Here is a 17,834-nt window from a genome sequence, read left to right as displayed (position 1 = left end):
ATAAATAATAAAATCTATATCAAGTAATATTCAAATTGCATTTATTTAATATATTTATTTTTGTTATTATTTTCTTTTGTGTAGAAGTTAGAATGCAATTCTCTTTGTTTTTAATTTTTTTTTTAGTATATCTTTCATTATTATAAAAACCTAATTTTTTTTTCCTTTTTCTACGTAATATTGAAAATTGTGAGGAAAAAAATATTTTTATTTTTTTTTCGACAGTAGTTATGTATACACTCGTAGGAACCCGTAGTCACTCATAGTCATTCGTACTTACACAACTCAAAAACCCTAACTCCTTCTTTAAACCCTAGTCGCTTCCAACCTTAGACACTCAGAGTAAACCATAATCACTAATAGTCATCCACGCTCATTCGAAAATAAAACCCTAGATCTACAATCACTCGCGATAGCCGTTGTCACGGCCATAGTCATCGTTCCCATCGTCATAACCATCCCCCACCATAACCGCTACTTCCATAGTCGATTAAAAAAAATTTGTAGAACAAACATATATTGGCTCATGAACTTGTGAACTTGTGAGCAACTAAAACTTTAGTTCAAACTCAATTAAAAAAACTCGTAAAACTGATTTTGAAATCGAGTTTTCATCGACTCTTCACGAACAATGTTGCATAATATCAGTCGATTTTTTTTTTTTTTTTTTTTTTTTTTGCATAATATCAACAAATAAAAGTACTCCACTATTTATACAAATTTCTTGTGATTGTGACAAAGTCCCCTAAAAAACTATCACATGCACGTGATGCACACCACCACTCTTCATCTTTAGCAACCTCATATGTTGTGTTCTCTTAGGACACTAACTAAACTATCATTTCAACTCTTTTTTTTTTTCTTACAAAATAATTATTTGGAGTATTTTTTATTTTTTGAAAATTCCAAAAAAATGTGATTGGATCTGTCGGCTGAGCGACGTGGTTGGACGACTACCGGATGGGTCGGTCCCGGTAATAAAGTGCCACATTCATTCTTAAAAGAAATAAAATTATATAAATTATCCAACGAAATCTTATATAGGGTTTGGTTTCTTGTAATGAATCTTAGGATTGACTGCCTACCGGTGAACAGTCCCATTCTAAAATGATTGTTCAAGTATTGATCATGACAAATGATGGTTTCCTAATTAATTAAGGAATAATTAGATCAAACTTTCATAATGTGATTTACTAATCAGTCTCCATATTTATATAAACAAGTTTTATATATTTTTATTTAGTATAAGAAAATATTAAATGCCTTATTTTTATTCTCTGACTGTGGGACCGATCATGCTTTATAAGATATACATTTATCTTGGTTAAATCACATAATTTATGGTGTTTGTTATTAATTTTATGTGATTAATTTCCAATTTCACCTCTAGCCAACTACAGTTAAACCTCTATTAATTAATACAGTCGGGGCTAGAGAAATTCTATTAATTTAGCGAATTATTAAATTATTGAGTTAATAATTTAACACGTATGTTTTCATCGAGTCGGGGCCAAGAGAAACTATTATTTAATCAAGATTATTAACTTATCGAGTATTAATTTATCGAGGTTCTATATTATATGTAGTTATAATTAATTCCCCATACAATCAACCAAATAGATAGGGAGATCCTAATTCTTGAGTTTTCCAAGCAATATCTCTCTTGCAAGACAAAAACTCGACATAATTTTAAAACTTGTTTGCGATGAATTAATTACATTTGTCGACTTGCTCCAAGTGGCTCGACGTGGTTGGCTAATAACCACTAACCGGAATCATAGTGACCCGACTCGGATCCACCAGGTGTCCTACGTGCCTGGTGTGGTGGACGCGACAAGGAGTGGCCACACAGATGATGAAAGCCACGTGATTTTCTCATTAGGGCTGCAGCCTTCATGGATTAGGGTACGGCCCATTCTTGTCCTTTCACAATAATTATCTATACTACATATTTTTTTTAATATTATAATATATATATATATATATATATATATATATATATATATATATATATATATATATATATATATATATATATATATATATATATATATATTATATAGACATGAGCTTGATGAGATCATAATATCAAATTTGTTTTAACATTCAGTTGTATATGAATCGGGTTGAAGTAGATGGTTTAATTAGTTTTCTATACATATATTTCTTGTTTAATAATGTGGGAAAAAATTGAATAACCAGATACATGCTGGATATTTACATTTTCTGATTGCAACTGCAATAGAACATCGATAAATCAATAATACGTACCGTCAAATTGGATTAGAATTGCAAAATAACCACTTAATCCGGAGAAGGATTATTAATGAGCGCACCGATAGAAATACCGAAAGAAATTATGGGAAAATAAGGGTTTTCTACGAATTCAAATTATATTTGAGAACGAAACGAACTCTATCACAAGTGAAATGGCGCAAGGAACAAAACTCATGAGCAAAGCTCGTAAATCACGTCAAATTTTAGCAATTCAACGTCGTTTAAACCCTTAAAAGCTCAGTTTTGCTATTTTAGGCAAGTTTTAGAAAATTAATATCGAATCATAGAAAAATTGGATTAGGATTCCGTAAGTTGGGTTGTTCCCAAAATTATGAGATCTACTATAATCGGGCTTTAACTCGTTTTTGCCTTTTTTTTGGTAATTTTTAGTATTTTCTTAGTTTAATTATGGTTTTCAGTTTTATCACTATATAAATAGCTGCCTTAGGACTTTATTTTGGAAAGAATTTCGAATTTTAATAAAAAAATATTCAGAGTTTTCTCTATTTTCTGGTGGATTCCAGAGTTTTCGGTGAATTCCGAATATTAGTTTGTTCTATAGAATTAATTCATATAAATTAATTTTGTACCGTGCTTCCGTTCTGCGTCATAGAACAAGTTTTATGGAGTAAGACTTTTGCATAATAACTAATAAGGACAATTGAGGTCAAATTAATCATCTATCTACCAAAACCATGTAGAAAATTGATACTCCTACTAATTATATTTCATTATTACAAAGAGACCAAGCATATGATTGGTCTTGATATTTAGATATTATACTGCCCTTAACCTTAAATTCCATTCATTGAAATAAGCATATTTCCAAGCAAGAAAATAACCTGTCCGAAAATAAAATAAAATAAAAAATATAATAATACAAATATTACTTAATTAGACATTAATGATATGGCCCCTATAAGGGTTTTGATGTTCTTTTGGTGACAAAGAATTCGACAAGATTGACATTTCGATAACATTTCATGATATATACGTATATATTTACGATACCTCATCTTCGGAGTTTGTTTGTCTATAAATACTATAAATATTTTTCTTTAATTTGCACTCGTCGAAAGCGGTAAACCGAAATAGATTTAATTACTCAAATTAAAGATCATTTTCGATATTGTCGTAGACTTCTGAAATGGCTGTTTTTCCAACCAAACACTACTTTTTTCTGGTGACCCTTTTCTTGATTTGCTTCATGATCTCAACCAGCACTACTCAAGGTAATTAATATGATCGAATCTCCGTTTATTTCATTCGATAAGTTGAACTTCTTTATGTTCGTATATAAGTACTTATTCTTCTTCTTCTATACCTATTCGTTAGATTCAATATTAGGGTTTTGATTTGCATGAAATTAATTTAATTTTCCGTTTTGCAGCAAGAAACTTTGGCGTGAAGATTACTCGTCAAATCCCAAATCGTGAGCTTGCAAATGAGAAAGGAGAAGAAATGGTTGCGAGCGTTGAACAATTGGCAGCAATGGATTACACTCCTGCACGAAAGAAAACTCCGATTCATAACTAGAAATCGGTGAATATTTCGTGGATATATATATCATATTTATATATCATATATATATATATATATATATATATATATATATATATATATATATATATATATATATATATATATATATATATATATATATATATATATATATATATATATATATATATATATATATATATATATATATATATACTATATGATATACAGAAAGAATTAAAGAGTGCATATATATATATAGCCACACACACACACACACACATATATAGAAGCCAAGCTAGGGTTTTGAGGTAAAACCAAGAAAGATTGTAAAATTGTAAAATAAAGGAGACAACATTATATATGTTGCTGATGTATTATAAAGACATGTGCAATGTGTGTATCTATATATATACACATACTGCAAATTATATATTCTTTATAGACTATAGTTAATTCAGTGTATGCTTGTTTTGTTTTGACATCAATGAAACGGTCGAATTCGGCAAGAATATCGTTAAGCTATTGGGTTTAATTATATTTTCTTGAGCGAAGATATAATATAGACTCGAGAAATGAATAAATTTGATGTTGCTTGTAAGAACCGAAGTTATTCGATCTCAAGTTTGAAAGTATATTTCCGAATGAAAAGGTTTTTATTATAAGGTTTATTTTGTAGGTTTAATTCATGAGCTTGATCTTCTAATGATCAAGATCGTTTTTTTTCTTCATTTCATATATAGGTCTAATTCAGCTAGTTTAGCGTTGGCCACAATATAATCAAACAATTTGTGATTAAGAACCGGCAATTGAGTCGGGCCTAACCGAAGCCCGACAGCTCGGCCCGATTATATTTGAGCCGAAAATATTTTTATGTGAGCCCGAAAAATTGTGATCAGGCCAAAATTGATGTGATATTCACCATATTTATTTATGCCCGGGCCTTCTTAATATCTTATGTTATAACCAAAAATAAGTATGAAGAGGGCAAATTGATGCAAAGTGGCATAAATCATAATAGATAATTACAATAAGAATAATTGTTGAGACTTGAGAGGCATATGTAGAAGTGCAATTTCTAAATATATATACAAAAAATATTTTTAATGATGAAAAAGAGCTATGAGAAAAAATGTTTGAGTGGGCTTATCGAATAATTATCCAGTTTGGGTTCGAGACCAACTTTATTTGAAGCGAAACGGTCCAGCGAACAATACCATTTTACATGGGTCGTGATTTACGTAAAATTTCGATTTACAATCCTTACTATTACCAATACTAGTTGAATGTTTATAAGCTTAGCCACACACCCTATAATAAGTAACTAAATAATGAGTGAATTTTGTTTTTCAAGATAAATGTTTGTTAAAGGGATCTTTGTGTTAACTATTTTAAATCTTCGGGAGTCCATCACTAATTGATGAAATGTTTGGGGTGTTCGTTGTCATTTACTTTTATTTCAGGGATCATCCAGCAATAAGAAGAGAGATACTCCCCTTGTTCTTGAAGTATCCTCTCTTCCAAGAAAAGCGGCTATATTTAAAAAAATAAAATAAAAATAAGGGTAAATTACACACACCCCCCTGAGGTATGCTTAAATAACTGTAAGGTCCCTGTAGTATCGATAATTACACTCAGCTCCTGAAACGTAGTCAGAAACTCTAATGGGATAATGAATGGGATACGTTATTCCGATAGGGTTCTAACGGGCTATTGGTTTCAGAAGGTGGTGGAGACAACAAAGAGCTATGGGTGATTTAAGAAATGTTCGGGAATGTTCGGGGAGCCATGTCACCCCATAGCTCTTTGTTGTCTTCACCACTTTCTGAAACCAATAGTCCCTTAGAACCCTATCGGAATAACGTATACAATTCATTTTCCCATTAGAGTTTCTGACTACGTTTCAGGGGGCTAAGTGTAATTATCGATACCACAGGGATCTTACAGTTATTTAAGCATACCTCAGGGGTGTGTGTGTAATTTACCCTAAAAATAAAATTGAAACTCAAATAGAAATTTTGTGAAGAACATTTGCTAGCTGAGAGACATATCATCCCTTTCTCTCTCTAGGGTTTCGATTCCCCAATACGTTGTTGCAGCAAATTCCGCATTTCTTCAATCCAATCGAAATGGTGAGCAATTGTCCCGTATTTTCTCACTGGATTCAGATCCCGTACTGTGAATTTCAAACTCTTTGCGTCCAATTTTGTTTTAGGAAAATGGAGGGGGAAATTTGGAGGCGCAGATTGAGCTTCTGCTGAATGTGGAGAAGCAGATGAGGCAGGCGGGTGACGTGGCAGGCATACGAAAGGCCGTGACTGATATTTTGCTGCTCTGCTTTGAGGCCGGCGCGTGGAACACACTGAACGAGCAGATTGTGCTAATTTCCAAGCGCCGTGGACAGTTGAAGCAGGTCTGATTGATCCTACTCGTATATGTTTATTTATGGGTTATTGGTTAATGATATCTGTATTTCTTATAGTTTAATTGAAATTATGGTTGAATTATTTGAAATATGTGTAGCACAAGTAATTTTTGTTGGGCTACAGATTAAATTGCAGGCCTGTGCATCAGTGACATTTGTGATAGTTGTTTATAGTTTAAGATTTTTCTTACAGTCATCTGCAGTTGGATTTTTGTTCGCCCAAATTTGGTAGGAACCAAAAGTTAAATTTCGGTTTTCTCGGTTCTTTTTCGTTATGTTTTTTTTTTCGTTTCTTGTTATTGATGCTTGTTTGAGTTTCATGGATTGAACTAAGATAATTCTTTACTTTTAAGGTTTTATCGGTTGATTCTTGTCACGTTTATCACCTATGACATCGCAATTCCTTTTATTTCTGGAGTTAAAAACATGTATACAAATGAAGAAAAAAGAAATAAAGATGCTCTTGGGTGTTGTCGATCATGTGTTTTCATACTGCCCACTTTATTATACTCCATTGATTCACTGATCAGTGATCATATATATGAAATGTAAAACCATAACAAGATGCATAATGAAGATTGAAATATTCATCTTTACAGTTTACCTTGATGTTGGGGGTTTTGGAGAATAGTCATTGCACTCTGTTCATTTTTGGGGGTGCCTTTTGTGCAGGCTGTACAAGCAATGGTCCAACAAGCAATGCAATATATTGACCAGACGCCAGATGTTGACACTAAAATAGAGCTTATAAAGACACTTAACAACATATCTGCTGGGAAGGTGATTCTTCCCCCTCAATCTAGTTTCCGTTTCCTTCTTATAAGGACTTCAATTTCCCTGCTTTATTTCTCAAGTTATGATATCGTACTACAGATATACGTTGAGATAGAGAGGGCTAGGTTAATTAAGAAACTCGCAATGATCAAGGAAGAGCAAGGGCAGATAGCCGAAGCTGCCGATTTGATGCAAGAAGTTGCGGTTAGTGCATCATGATTTTTTCCATTAACCTTAAGTTTTTTCTTACCTGATGGCCTAGTTATGTACCGGGTTTCTTATTCATTCTATACTTTTCTAACAATTTGAGCTATAGGTGGAGACATTTGGCGCTATGGCAAAAACTGAAAAAATAGCTTTCATACTTGAGCAAGTATGTGGTTTCTTTCATTTCCATCTCTTTCTTGGAAATAGTTTGGAATGGGAATATGGTCTGATTTCTTCTGGCACTTGATATTCCATTTTGTAGGTTCGTTTATGTTTAGATCGCCAGGATTACGTGCGTGCACAAATACTCTCAAGGAAGATAAGTACGAGGGTTTTTGAAGTTGATCCATCAAAAGAAAAGAAGAAGAAAGAAGGTGACAGTATTGTTGAAGAGGCTCCTGCTGATATTCCATCATTGTTGGAGTTGAAGCGCATATACTACCAATTGATGATTCGGTATGCCCTATTTTTATATTTTTCTTACATTGCTTCGTACTTTTGTAGCTTGGGTTGAGTATAAATGCAATACTGTAAAACTCTTTATAAATTCAATCATGGTATTCTTCACACTCCCATGTGGCTGTATACCTATTTATGCCAGCAAACTAATATATTAAGACTGATGTATTCAAATGAAGTTGTTGCAAGCTTCGTTACTGTTTTTTCACGACTTCCATTTTGGATTTCTTAACGACCAAAGAAAACTGTTTCTTTCCTTTTAACTTGGAATACGGATTTATGTCAGTGTGTGCAAGTTCAAGTAGTTTTTACCTGCTCGCTGCTTCATGCAATAGCATTTTTTCAATGCTCTGGCTTATATGTACCTAAAATATATAATTGACACTTCCATTATGCAGGTATTACTCGCATAGCAACGATTACCTTGAAATATGCCGATGTTACAAGTCAATATACGAGATTCCATCTATTAAAGAGGATCCAGCTGAGTGGATACCGGTAATACATCTATTTTGTGTTCTTCAATGGTCTATTATAGTTATTGACTTATTGTCAGCTAATATTTATTTTAAAATGTTTGCCTCGCTTCTTTTGTTCTTAACTCTGATGTCTGTTGTTTTGGCTTTTGTCATATTTCATGCAGGTACTGAGAAAAATATGCTGGTATTTGGTCCTCTCGCCTCATGATCCTATGCAATCTAGCCTTCTGAACTCAACCTTGGAGGATAAGAACCTTTCAGAAATTTCTCATTTCAGGTTAGTGCTTTACATAACCTATAATTTATTGTCCTGTCTGAATTAAGTGAAAAATAAAAAGATTCACTGATTTTTTCTTCTTCCCCGTCACTAGGTCACTGTTGAAACAACTTGTTACTATGGAGGTGATTCAATGGACAGCTTTGTGGAACACATTCAAAGATGAATTTGAGAATGAGAAGAACATGCTTGGTGGTTCTTTGGGTGAAAAGGCGGCTGAGGATCTTAGACTGAGAGTAATAGAACATGTAATGATGCTCTTCGAACTCGAATTTCTTGATATGTTCAATCATTTACTTTACTGACTGCATCATTGATAATAATGTTATTTTGTTGCTTTTCCCTATGTTTATGAGATTATTTCCTTGCAGAACATCCTCGTTGTCTCGAAATACTACTCAAGGATAACATTACAGAGACTAGCAGATCTGTTGTGCCTTACTTTCCAGGTCAGTCTGCACTCTGTTTACCATAAAAATTATGCCGTAAATCTGAAACTATCATTCGGGACACTATGTTTACTATCAATCAAATCACTTTGTATGAAATTAGTTTGTATTAACCTTCTTATTTCTTTTGCGAGAAAAAGAAATGCTTACATTTTGAACTTTAATTACTTACACCTAATAATTTATCGTCAATAATATTTTATATATGTTCGACTTTTATGTACAGAGTGTTTTTGCATCTTTATTCATGGCATTCTCTCTATCTCGTTTATTTTTTAAACATAGGAAACTGAAAAGCATCTGTCTGAGATGGTTGTTTCGAAAGCATTGGTGGCAAAGATTGATAGACCAATAGGTGTAGTATCTTTCCAGACAGCTAAAGACAGCAACGACATTCTAAATTTGTGGTCTACGAATTTGGAGAAACTGCTTGATCTCGTTGAGAAGAGTTGCCACCAAATCCACAAAGAGACCATGATTCACAAAGCTGCACTCAAAGTTTGAAAAAAAAAAATAAAGAAGAAGAAATTGATTCTAATGTCGAGAGGTAGAATTCTAATTTCTTTCCTGCTCGTTAGGGCATTTCGAAGAGGTTTCTTACGTGTAACTTCAGTTCGTCACTTGGCTTTAGACATTGAAGTGGTTCCATTTATAATCTCTATTAATGATTTATTCTTTTCGACGAATCAAGCACTTACATTTGATGATGAGAAACATGGATTAGTGATACTTGTACTTGTTAATTGCTCGTAGTTATCGTTATGTTTAGAGAACTTTGTGATGCGGGTGATGGTTTATTTTTAAATATCTGGAGCTTAAGAGAGATCTTGATGTATTTAAAGACTTGTTTCAGTTCTATTTAGAAAGAAAAACGCTCGAGTTCGAGCTTTTTTCGAGCAGGCTCATCATGAGTCGGCTTGACTCTTACCACACCTCGTCGGGATATTGAGTACTTGAACCCAAATGACCATCATTACATGCGAGGCCAAGACGAAAAATCAATAAAATGATTTATGAAATTATAGAAAAACTATAATGTTATTTTTACGTTGCAAGCTTTGAGTTTAAGAGGCAAATAAATCTCAAATTTGCTATACAATAAGTCCATAGCATAAAAACTAGGGTAAATTACGAAAACTCCTTGAACTTTGGTTAAATAATGAAAAACACCTCAACTATCTGTAATAAAAGATTCCCATTTGATTAACTAAAGAGAATTTGAAATTGTGTAAAACTTATTCCCTCGAAAAAAAAAATCTGTGAAAAGTCACACTCAAAGGGGTTGGTGTAAGACAGGAACAAGCCTCAGAGGATTCTTGGTAATTACGAATAGATGGGGGTATTTTTCGTTATTTAGCGTAAGTTTAGGGTATTCGTAATTCACCCTAAAAACTAATGGGAATTGCTATTTGCGGTTTATAACAAAAAACACTTTATCTATCTAAAACCCCAAAACTCCCCCAAAACACGTAAAAGCCCAACTTGGACGCCCATTCATGCAGTGCACGCCCAATTTGGGCGTGCAAGCTCCATTTGGGGCCCCAGTTGGGCGTCCCAGTGCAAAAAAAGCCTTACAAATCGATTTGTAGGGCTTTTTAACATGAAATTGGTTCCGTAATCGAACTACCCAATGCATATTACATATTAAAGAGTCGAAATTACATCAAAAAATCGAAGCCCAATCCTTCTTCAAGCTTGATTTCGAATTTTCGCTTTTTTTTATTTTTTTTTATTTTTTTTGCTATTTGCAGTTTGGGGGTTTTTTTAATTTGTTTGGAAAGTTTTGGTGAGTTTTGTGAAAAACCGCAAATAGCAAATCTGTAACCGTAAATAACATTTCATAAACTAATTCACTTTCAGCCCAACTTGACAATTATATATTTTATTATTATTCATGTTTTTGTTAAAACGTCCACAATAGCCCAATCCAATAACTACAGTTTACAAAAGAGCATTATCAGATTCTAAAAGAGTTTCCCATTTTGTCCTTCACCATTTTCGCATATCCACCAAAAACCCTAAATTGTTGTAAATTCCAACGACCTAGGGTTTTCGATAAGATAATCCATTAATTTACAGGGTCTCTTTTCGTCGATTCAGAATCTCTGAATTGGAATTGGATGGATTTCGACGAGTACGATTACCTGGAGAAAGCCGTGGAAGAAACAAACGGCCCGGCGAAGAATGAAACTCCGGACAAGGAAAATGATCGAGAAAAGAGCGACAAGGGGCACCGAAGAAGAAACAGGACCGAAGACGATGAATTTGATCTAGAAGAAAAGGAGAGGAAGATCAGCAGCAAGAAATCTCGGAGTGAAGATAATGGGCGTGACAGAGAGGAGAGAGATAGGGATTTGGATAGGGAGAGGAGCTCAAGCCGTCGGAGTCGTGACAGAGATTCCGACAGAGAGAGGCGGAGTGAGAGGAGCTCAAGCCGTCGGAGTCTAGAGAGAGATTCGGACAGAGAGAGGCGGAGGGAGAGGAGCTCAAGCCACCGGAGTCGAGAGAGAGATTCAGACAGAGAGAGGCGGAGGGAGAGGAGCTCAAGCCGCCGGAGTCGAGAGAGAGATTCAGACAGAGAGAGGCGGAGGGAGAGGAGCTCAAGCCACCGGAGTCGAGAGAGAGATTCTGACAGAGAGAGGCGGAGCTCGAGGGATAAGGATAGAGAGAGGAGAGAGAAAGATAGGGAGAGGGAGAGAGAGAGGAGAGAGAGGGATAAGGAGAAGGAAAGGGAGAGGGAAAGGGAAAGGAGGAGTAGAAGTCGGTCGAGGCTGGAGCACGATAGAGAGAGGGAGTTGATGAGGGAAAGAGAGCGGGAGGAGAGCAGGTAATGCCTTACACCATTTTTTTTCTCTATGGAATTTTATCTTATCATCTGTTTCAAATAATTTGAGTAGTTTTGTTCCCCATCATATGTTATATGTGAAATCTAATGTTAACTGATCATACATTGAAAGTAATATGGTAATCAAAACTAGTGATTGATTTCATTTTTCTGTGTGCAATATTGTGTAGTTTGCGCATTCGAAGACACTCGATTAAGTGTGTCGTTACGATTTGTTTCCACCCTCCTCTTTAAGTTGTTAATTCATACAAACACATTAGATTTGAAATCTTTCGTTGCACCTTTGTCTATTGCCAAACCTTGAGAACTTAGTATTGTCGATGCATTTCGTTCTCTTTGGAAGTTAGGTGTGGTTTTATACTTTTATTAAAATATCTTGGACTTGAGAATTTTAGTTACAGTTTGCTGTAGATGACACTTTCGGTAGCTGAGTTTAGTACTTGTATGAAGCAATCATGTCTAGAGCCTCTAGGCAAAAGTATAGACTAAAATGAACTAGATAGGTCCCATCTATAGCTTTTTGTGGTTTTAAAATACAAAAATGTATATGGTGCCACACTTATATATTGACCTGAGTATATTTTTTTCTCCCCTTGGTCTTGGGGGTAGAGTTGTAACATGAAGGAATTGCAATAAAAGGGTCTAAGTGCAGAAAAAACAAAACTGAGTTTATGCATAGAGGATATAGTATTCTAACTTGGGTTGAAATCGTAGATGGATTGTTTGCATCTTAATGGGCTAACAATGCGGAAACCCCTTGGAAGGCTTCTTCACAGAAGGTGGATTTCCACATACTGTGGTCGATAAGGTCTGTTGTGTTTCTATGTTTTTGAGCTTTCAGATTTGGCTCATCTTCCATCCTTCTAATGTTTTCTTATAGTTGGATTTAGGTTACTTTCTTACATCTGAGCTGAGATGTTGACAAATGGTGTATTCAATTTTTAGGTTGGCAACGCTTGTGGTGAAGCTGTATCAGTTTTCCAACCTTTTCTTCACTTTGAAGATGAAATTGCTTAGCTACATAATTGTGGCTTTCCCTTTGCTCTGAACAGGGGTTTTTAAATATTAAATTTCATTCTTCCGTCCACGAATATAAGATGTTTGGACTAGTCTTAGTTATTAACTCGACTTATGTGAAACTTTTGTAATATATTTGACAAATGGATATTAACTCATGAATTACACATTTCCTTAGAAATGATAGAATGGAGATTGACTGGCAAAATTTGCCCTGGCTGCTATATCATTAGATATCTTACCTACACTATATTTTAGAAAAATGTTCTGAATGATTTCTTAATATCGTGTTGCACTACTAGCTTGAAGCTGTAACTTGAATATTTTGTAAATGGCTAATCGTAACAAGTGGCCATACTTAAGGTTGTATAAGAAGTTTTTGTAGGCAGCTAGATCATAAAGCTTCGATACTGCTATTTTTCACTGAATGAACTTGAAATATTCAATGTTTTGTACATAATTGCAATTTTATTGCTCACATTTTTCAGGGATGGAGTTAATATTTTTTCATGCTCTCCATCTATTATTCGTCTGCTGTGGTCGGTATGGTTATAGTATTTAGCTGTTCGGTGATAAGAGCGTATTAGGATGAATCTAATCATATATCTTCAGTCTTTTTTCTCATTTTACTTGTTATTAAAACTGGTTTAGGATTATCCTTGTGAATTGGAACTCAGAAGTGTGGTGGCAAGAGTTTGTGGGTGAAAGTACTTCAACTCCGTGGGAATATGAAAAGGGGTTGAGATTATATCTTATATGGAGTCTCTGGCAGACTAATTAGGCTGTATTAATGGGTTGTCTCTATTGTTGGGTTTGTTCTCACTCTACCATTTGAGTTCTTAATGCAGGAGATTCAAGGATAAAAAAGAAGCCATGGAGCCTGAAGCTGACCCAGAAAGGGACCAGCGAACTGTTTTTGCATATCAAGTATGGGTTTTGTCTTTAGATGCCAATATTCAGTATGCTGTCACACATTTTTTTAAATCTCCTGCATCGTTTTGATCATATTACTAATAATGACTGTACGATGTTTCTTGTTTGCAGATGCCACTGAAGGCAACTGAGAGAGATGTTTTTGAATTCTTTTCACAAGCTGGAAAGGTTGGTGACGATTATCATGAAATATTTTCAGTCTTCATGAGTGAAATGCTTCAGAATTTTCAACTTTGTTATGTTAATCGTTTGGTCCACATTGTCGCTCTTTTTTCCTCCTTATGGAGAAGTCTTCTGGCGTGTCTTCATCCATTGCTGTTAGTGAAACTCAGAGTTCTATAAGAAGTATTACAGTGACTTCATCTGAAAATTAAGTTGGAATTTGCCATTTTCACTGCTTTTCTTCTGCAAAATGTTTAGTAGGGTGATGAAATGGGTTTTATTACTTTTGTTTTGTTTATTTACTTCGTTTCTTGAATTTATACTTCTTCACTTTTTGGGTTCAGGTGAGGGATGTTAAACTAATTATGGATCGAAACTCGAGGAGATCAAAAGGAGTTGGGTATGTTATATGCACTTATTTTTTAGTTCTGTTATTTCCTCTCCCTCCCAGCTAAATTGATTTTTCATAAAACCATTAATATCTTCTATCCACAAAATTATAATTCTAAGCTTGAATTCTTTTCTAATTAGCGCTGCTCCTCGAATTTAAAATTTGTTTGGAGCAAATTGCAGCTTCCATTTAGTTTTCTGTTTATATGTTCATCCACTACAGATTGTGTAGTATCATTGTGAAATTCTCCGAGTCTCTTCCTTCTGGCATATTTTAGCGTAATAGTTGAGATATATTTGATTTTCTATGAGTTGATCTTTTCATCTATTGATTGCAACTCCTATTTGTGACAGGTATATTGAATTTTATGATGTCATGTCTGTACCGATGGCTATAGCTCTATCTGGCCACCTATTTCTTGGTCAACCTGTAATGGTAAAACCTTCAGAGGCAGAAAAGAATCTTGTTCAATCAAATACCTCTACCGCTGGTGCAGGAGTTGCTGGCCCATATGGTGCAACAGATAGGAAGCTTTATGTTGGCAATTTGCATTTCAACATGACAGAATTTCAGCTTAAACAGGCATGTCGCCTTTTCATGTTACCTATTAAGCAAGCATTTAACAGTTATGCTATGATTTGTTAATTTGAGCAACTGAAAAGTTGGGTAGATAATAGATCCCTAATTTGGTGGTGTTCGTCTGTTTCAACCATAACATATTTTGACCTATACTTCATCTAAATTTATTTGCAAAAGATGAACAAGAGAAACTAATAAAGGTCAGCCTCTGCTTGTTAGAATTAGCACTATTTGGTGACCCAGTTCATGGTCTTAGCACTTCTTGCAGTGAAAAACTTTTATGCTTAGCTTTCATCGTATAAATCGACTTTTCAATGAACTGGATTAAAAAAAAAGAGTAGTATTTCTCTTAGTATTGAATTTGCTGAAGAATACATTAGTGGATGCTAGGGAGGGCCGTTGAGGGCCTGTCGCTGTGACTAGAGAGGCATTTGATCATTTGGTCAATGTCCTAAATAATTATGTTTGAGAACAATTAGTTTCTATAATTGTAACTTCATCAGTCTATTTGCTCAGAAGTGTTTTTGTTCTTAAATATGCCCGGATGGGTAAATTTTTATTGAATCTCTTCCTTATACTGTCATGAGTGGTCTGTTCATCTGTTGTCTCTTATCTGTTCTTTCTTTTTTGGGCCTTCTGCATTTACTTCTACGGTATTTATTGTTGCTTGTTCTCTAATGCCTACTTTGCTGCTTGAAAATATATATATCTGAGAACAGGCAACAGGCCATTGTTATATTATTTTTTTATTCTGAAATTCGTTATCTTTCTGCTTTTTGTTGGTTTCAGCTATTCAAAGATTGATATTGACTATATCTAGATTTTTGAAGCATTTGCCTGTTTGACCACTTTAACTGTTGCCTCGTAGTGTTCGTTTTCAACTACTCAAATGTTGGAAGATTTATTTTGATTCTCTTTCAGATTTTTGAAGCATTTGGACCTGTTGAACTTGTGCAACTTCCTACAGATCCAGAAACAGGACATTGCAAAGGTTTTGGGTTTATTCAAGTGAGTATTTACTAGATGTCAATGCCGTTAGGTATGTTTGTTTCAGTCCCTAAGAGTTCTCTGTTGATACTAAGAGTATTAATATCATTGCAGTTCGCCCAACTAGAGCATTCAAAAGCAGCTCTAAGTTTGAATGGGAAATTGGAGATTGCAGGCCGGACCATCAAGGTATCATGTTCAGATTTCGGTTTTCCATGTTGCGGTTGATATTTGCTAGTTCTTCAACATGGATTATATCTGCTTTGAAATATTCATGTTATAGGAGTGTCCTTATGCAGGCTTCATTTTATTGACTTTCTTGACTTCAGGTATCCTCTGTTACGGACCATGTTGCGGCACAAGATTCTGGAACAAAAACCGCTGATTTTGACGATGATGATGGTGGTGGTTTGGTGAGTATAACCTTTTGTACTAGGTTAATCAGCCCACAAATTGTGTATTCGGAAAGTCATATTTGATCAAACATAAATTTAATTTGTAGATTCTAAAGGTGGGTTAATTTATTTATTTTTCCTTAAAGCAAATGTCTGGAGGAGTCAAACTGAAACTCCCAATAATAGAACATTCAAGATTTATGGTATTTCTTATGTTCTGATTTTTTATTTCCACAATCTTCACAGGCTTTAAACGCTCAGTCAAGAGCAATGCTCATGGCGAAGCTTGACCGGAGTGGCATAGCTTCAAGGTTTGTGCACAAGATTGTGTTAGATTAATATTTTTCTCATGTTTGTAATTCTGAATCCCGATCTGTTCCTTTTGAAGTGTTGTCGCCCCCCTTGGAGTACCTGCACTGAATGGATCAGCTCCTATACAACAATCTGTCACAATGCCTATCAATCCAACAGTATTTCCAAATGCAGTTCTCCCTCCTCAGGTTATTGCCATGGCTCCAGAACCTATTGGAACCCCCAGTGAGTGTTTATTGTTGAAGAATATGTTCGATCCAGCCACTGAGGTCAGTCAATCACATGCCTATGCTTTCTGGTGCTCACAGTGCAAGGAAGTCTTGGTTTTTTTTTTTTTTTTTTTTCCGTTGTGAACTTCCTTTAAAATAATGACAATGATATTGCAGGAGGATCCTGAGTTTGACCTGGACATCAAAGATGATGTAGAAGAAGAATGTTCCAAGTATGGGAGGGTGAAGCATATCTATGTCGACAAGTAAGTAACTAAGGATATACTCATTTTTGATATGATTTAGAAAAAAACAAATTGATATATTAAGCTGATTTTCATGAGATTCAGTGATTTCAAATTTTACCCCGGCACGCAATGGTTGATTTCACTTCACCCCTCAATGATGCTTATATCCAGATTGTCACAATGCCATCCTTATTTCTCTCTCATCAAAAAGACTTTATCTATGCAATTTAATAGTTCTTTTTAACTTACAGGAATACTGCTGGTTACGTATATTTGAGGTTTGAAAGTGTGGAAGGGGCAGCACGTGCTCAACAAGCGATGCACAAAAGATGGTTTGCTCGTAAATTGATCTCAGCCATATTTTTGGTAACGTGCTTTAACCTATAAAAACCTTCCTCCCCCTGAAGTTATTAAAATATAAAAGCTAGTAGTGTACGTTTGCAACTAGAATTGGGTAGATTTGTCCATTTCTTGAATTTATCAATGATAAATGTCGTGGAGGGAATTTTTTTTTCTGTTTTCCGTTCATTATGAATTTTAGTTGGTTAAACGAATATCGTTTTACTGAGTTCGATTGAATTTTTGTTTCTTGCAGCAACCTTATGAATATGATGCCAAGTTCAAAGGTGCTGTCTAACCGACTTCTCCAGCAAACCAATGTGAAATGTCGAATGATGCTTCGTGCAAATCTCTCCGATTTTACGCCATGAGTGGTTGTCAGTCAACTGTTTTAGACTAATCGTACTTTTTAATTTTTGTTATTGACTGCTTTTCATTTGGGACAATGGTGATAAGAATTGTTGTTATATTCGATAGTAAATGGTACCTTTTCCTTATGTGCATATAATTTTATAGATTGTCTTGACTTGGTATGTCTACGTTTCTCTCTCTTCAATTTCCATATAACAT

At 34.7% G+C, this 17,834-nt stretch overlaps 2 protein-coding genes across 3 annotated transcripts; both read left to right on the top strand.

Annotated features, from left to right (window-relative positions):
* Positions 1–5,764: 5,764 nt before the first annotated feature.
* On the top strand, positions 5,765–9,368 carry LOC105973075 (26S proteasome non-ATPase regulatory subunit 12 homolog A). Of its 2 annotated transcripts, none has more exons than XM_012998080.2 (11): positions 5,765–5,909; positions 5,993–6,190; positions 6,875–6,982; positions 7,076–7,180; positions 7,293–7,349; positions 7,446–7,639; positions 8,041–8,140; positions 8,286–8,398; positions 8,493–8,646; positions 8,770–8,847; positions 9,133–9,368. In XM_012998080.2, exons 1-11 carry the CDS (start codon positions 5,907–5,909, stop codon positions 9,349–9,351), a joined length of 1,329 nt encoding a protein of 442 aa, XP_012853534.2. In that variant the 5' UTR covers positions 5,765–5,906; the 3' UTR covers positions 9,352–9,368. The 2 variants fall into 2 exon arrangements, with proteins under 2 accessions (XP_012853534.2, XP_088682452.1); XM_088826326.1 differs by having other exon boundaries at positions 5,778–5,909; positions 5,993–6,294; positions 6,339–6,982.
* A 1,395-nt stretch (positions 9,369–10,763) lies between these two features.
* LOC105972981 (uncharacterized) lies at positions 10,764–17,797 on the top strand. The gene is made up of 13 exons (XM_012997971.2): positions 10,764–11,674; positions 13,558–13,636; positions 13,754–13,810; positions 14,149–14,204; positions 14,549–14,777; positions 15,696–15,782; positions 15,876–15,950; positions 16,091–16,174; positions 16,403–16,467; positions 16,545–16,737; positions 16,855–16,943; positions 17,177–17,291; positions 17,521–17,797. The coding sequence occupies exons 1-13, from the start codon at positions 10,968–10,970 to the stop codon at positions 17,560–17,562; spliced, it is 1,878 nt and encodes a 625-aa protein (XP_012853425.2). The 5' UTR covers positions 10,764–10,967; the 3' UTR covers positions 17,563–17,797.
* The last annotated feature ends 37 nt before the right edge of the window (positions 17,798–17,834 follow it).

This window comes from Erythranthe guttata, chromosome 12, assembly GCF_056151865.1.
Source record: "Erythranthe guttata isolate IM_541 chromosome 12, IM_541, whole genome shotgun sequence".
NCBI lineage: Eukaryota > Viridiplantae > Streptophyta > Magnoliopsida > Lamiales > Phrymaceae > Erythranthe > Erythranthe guttata.
Note: the sequence above shows the minus strand (reverse complement) of the source record. Positions and strands in the feature narration are given on the sequence as shown.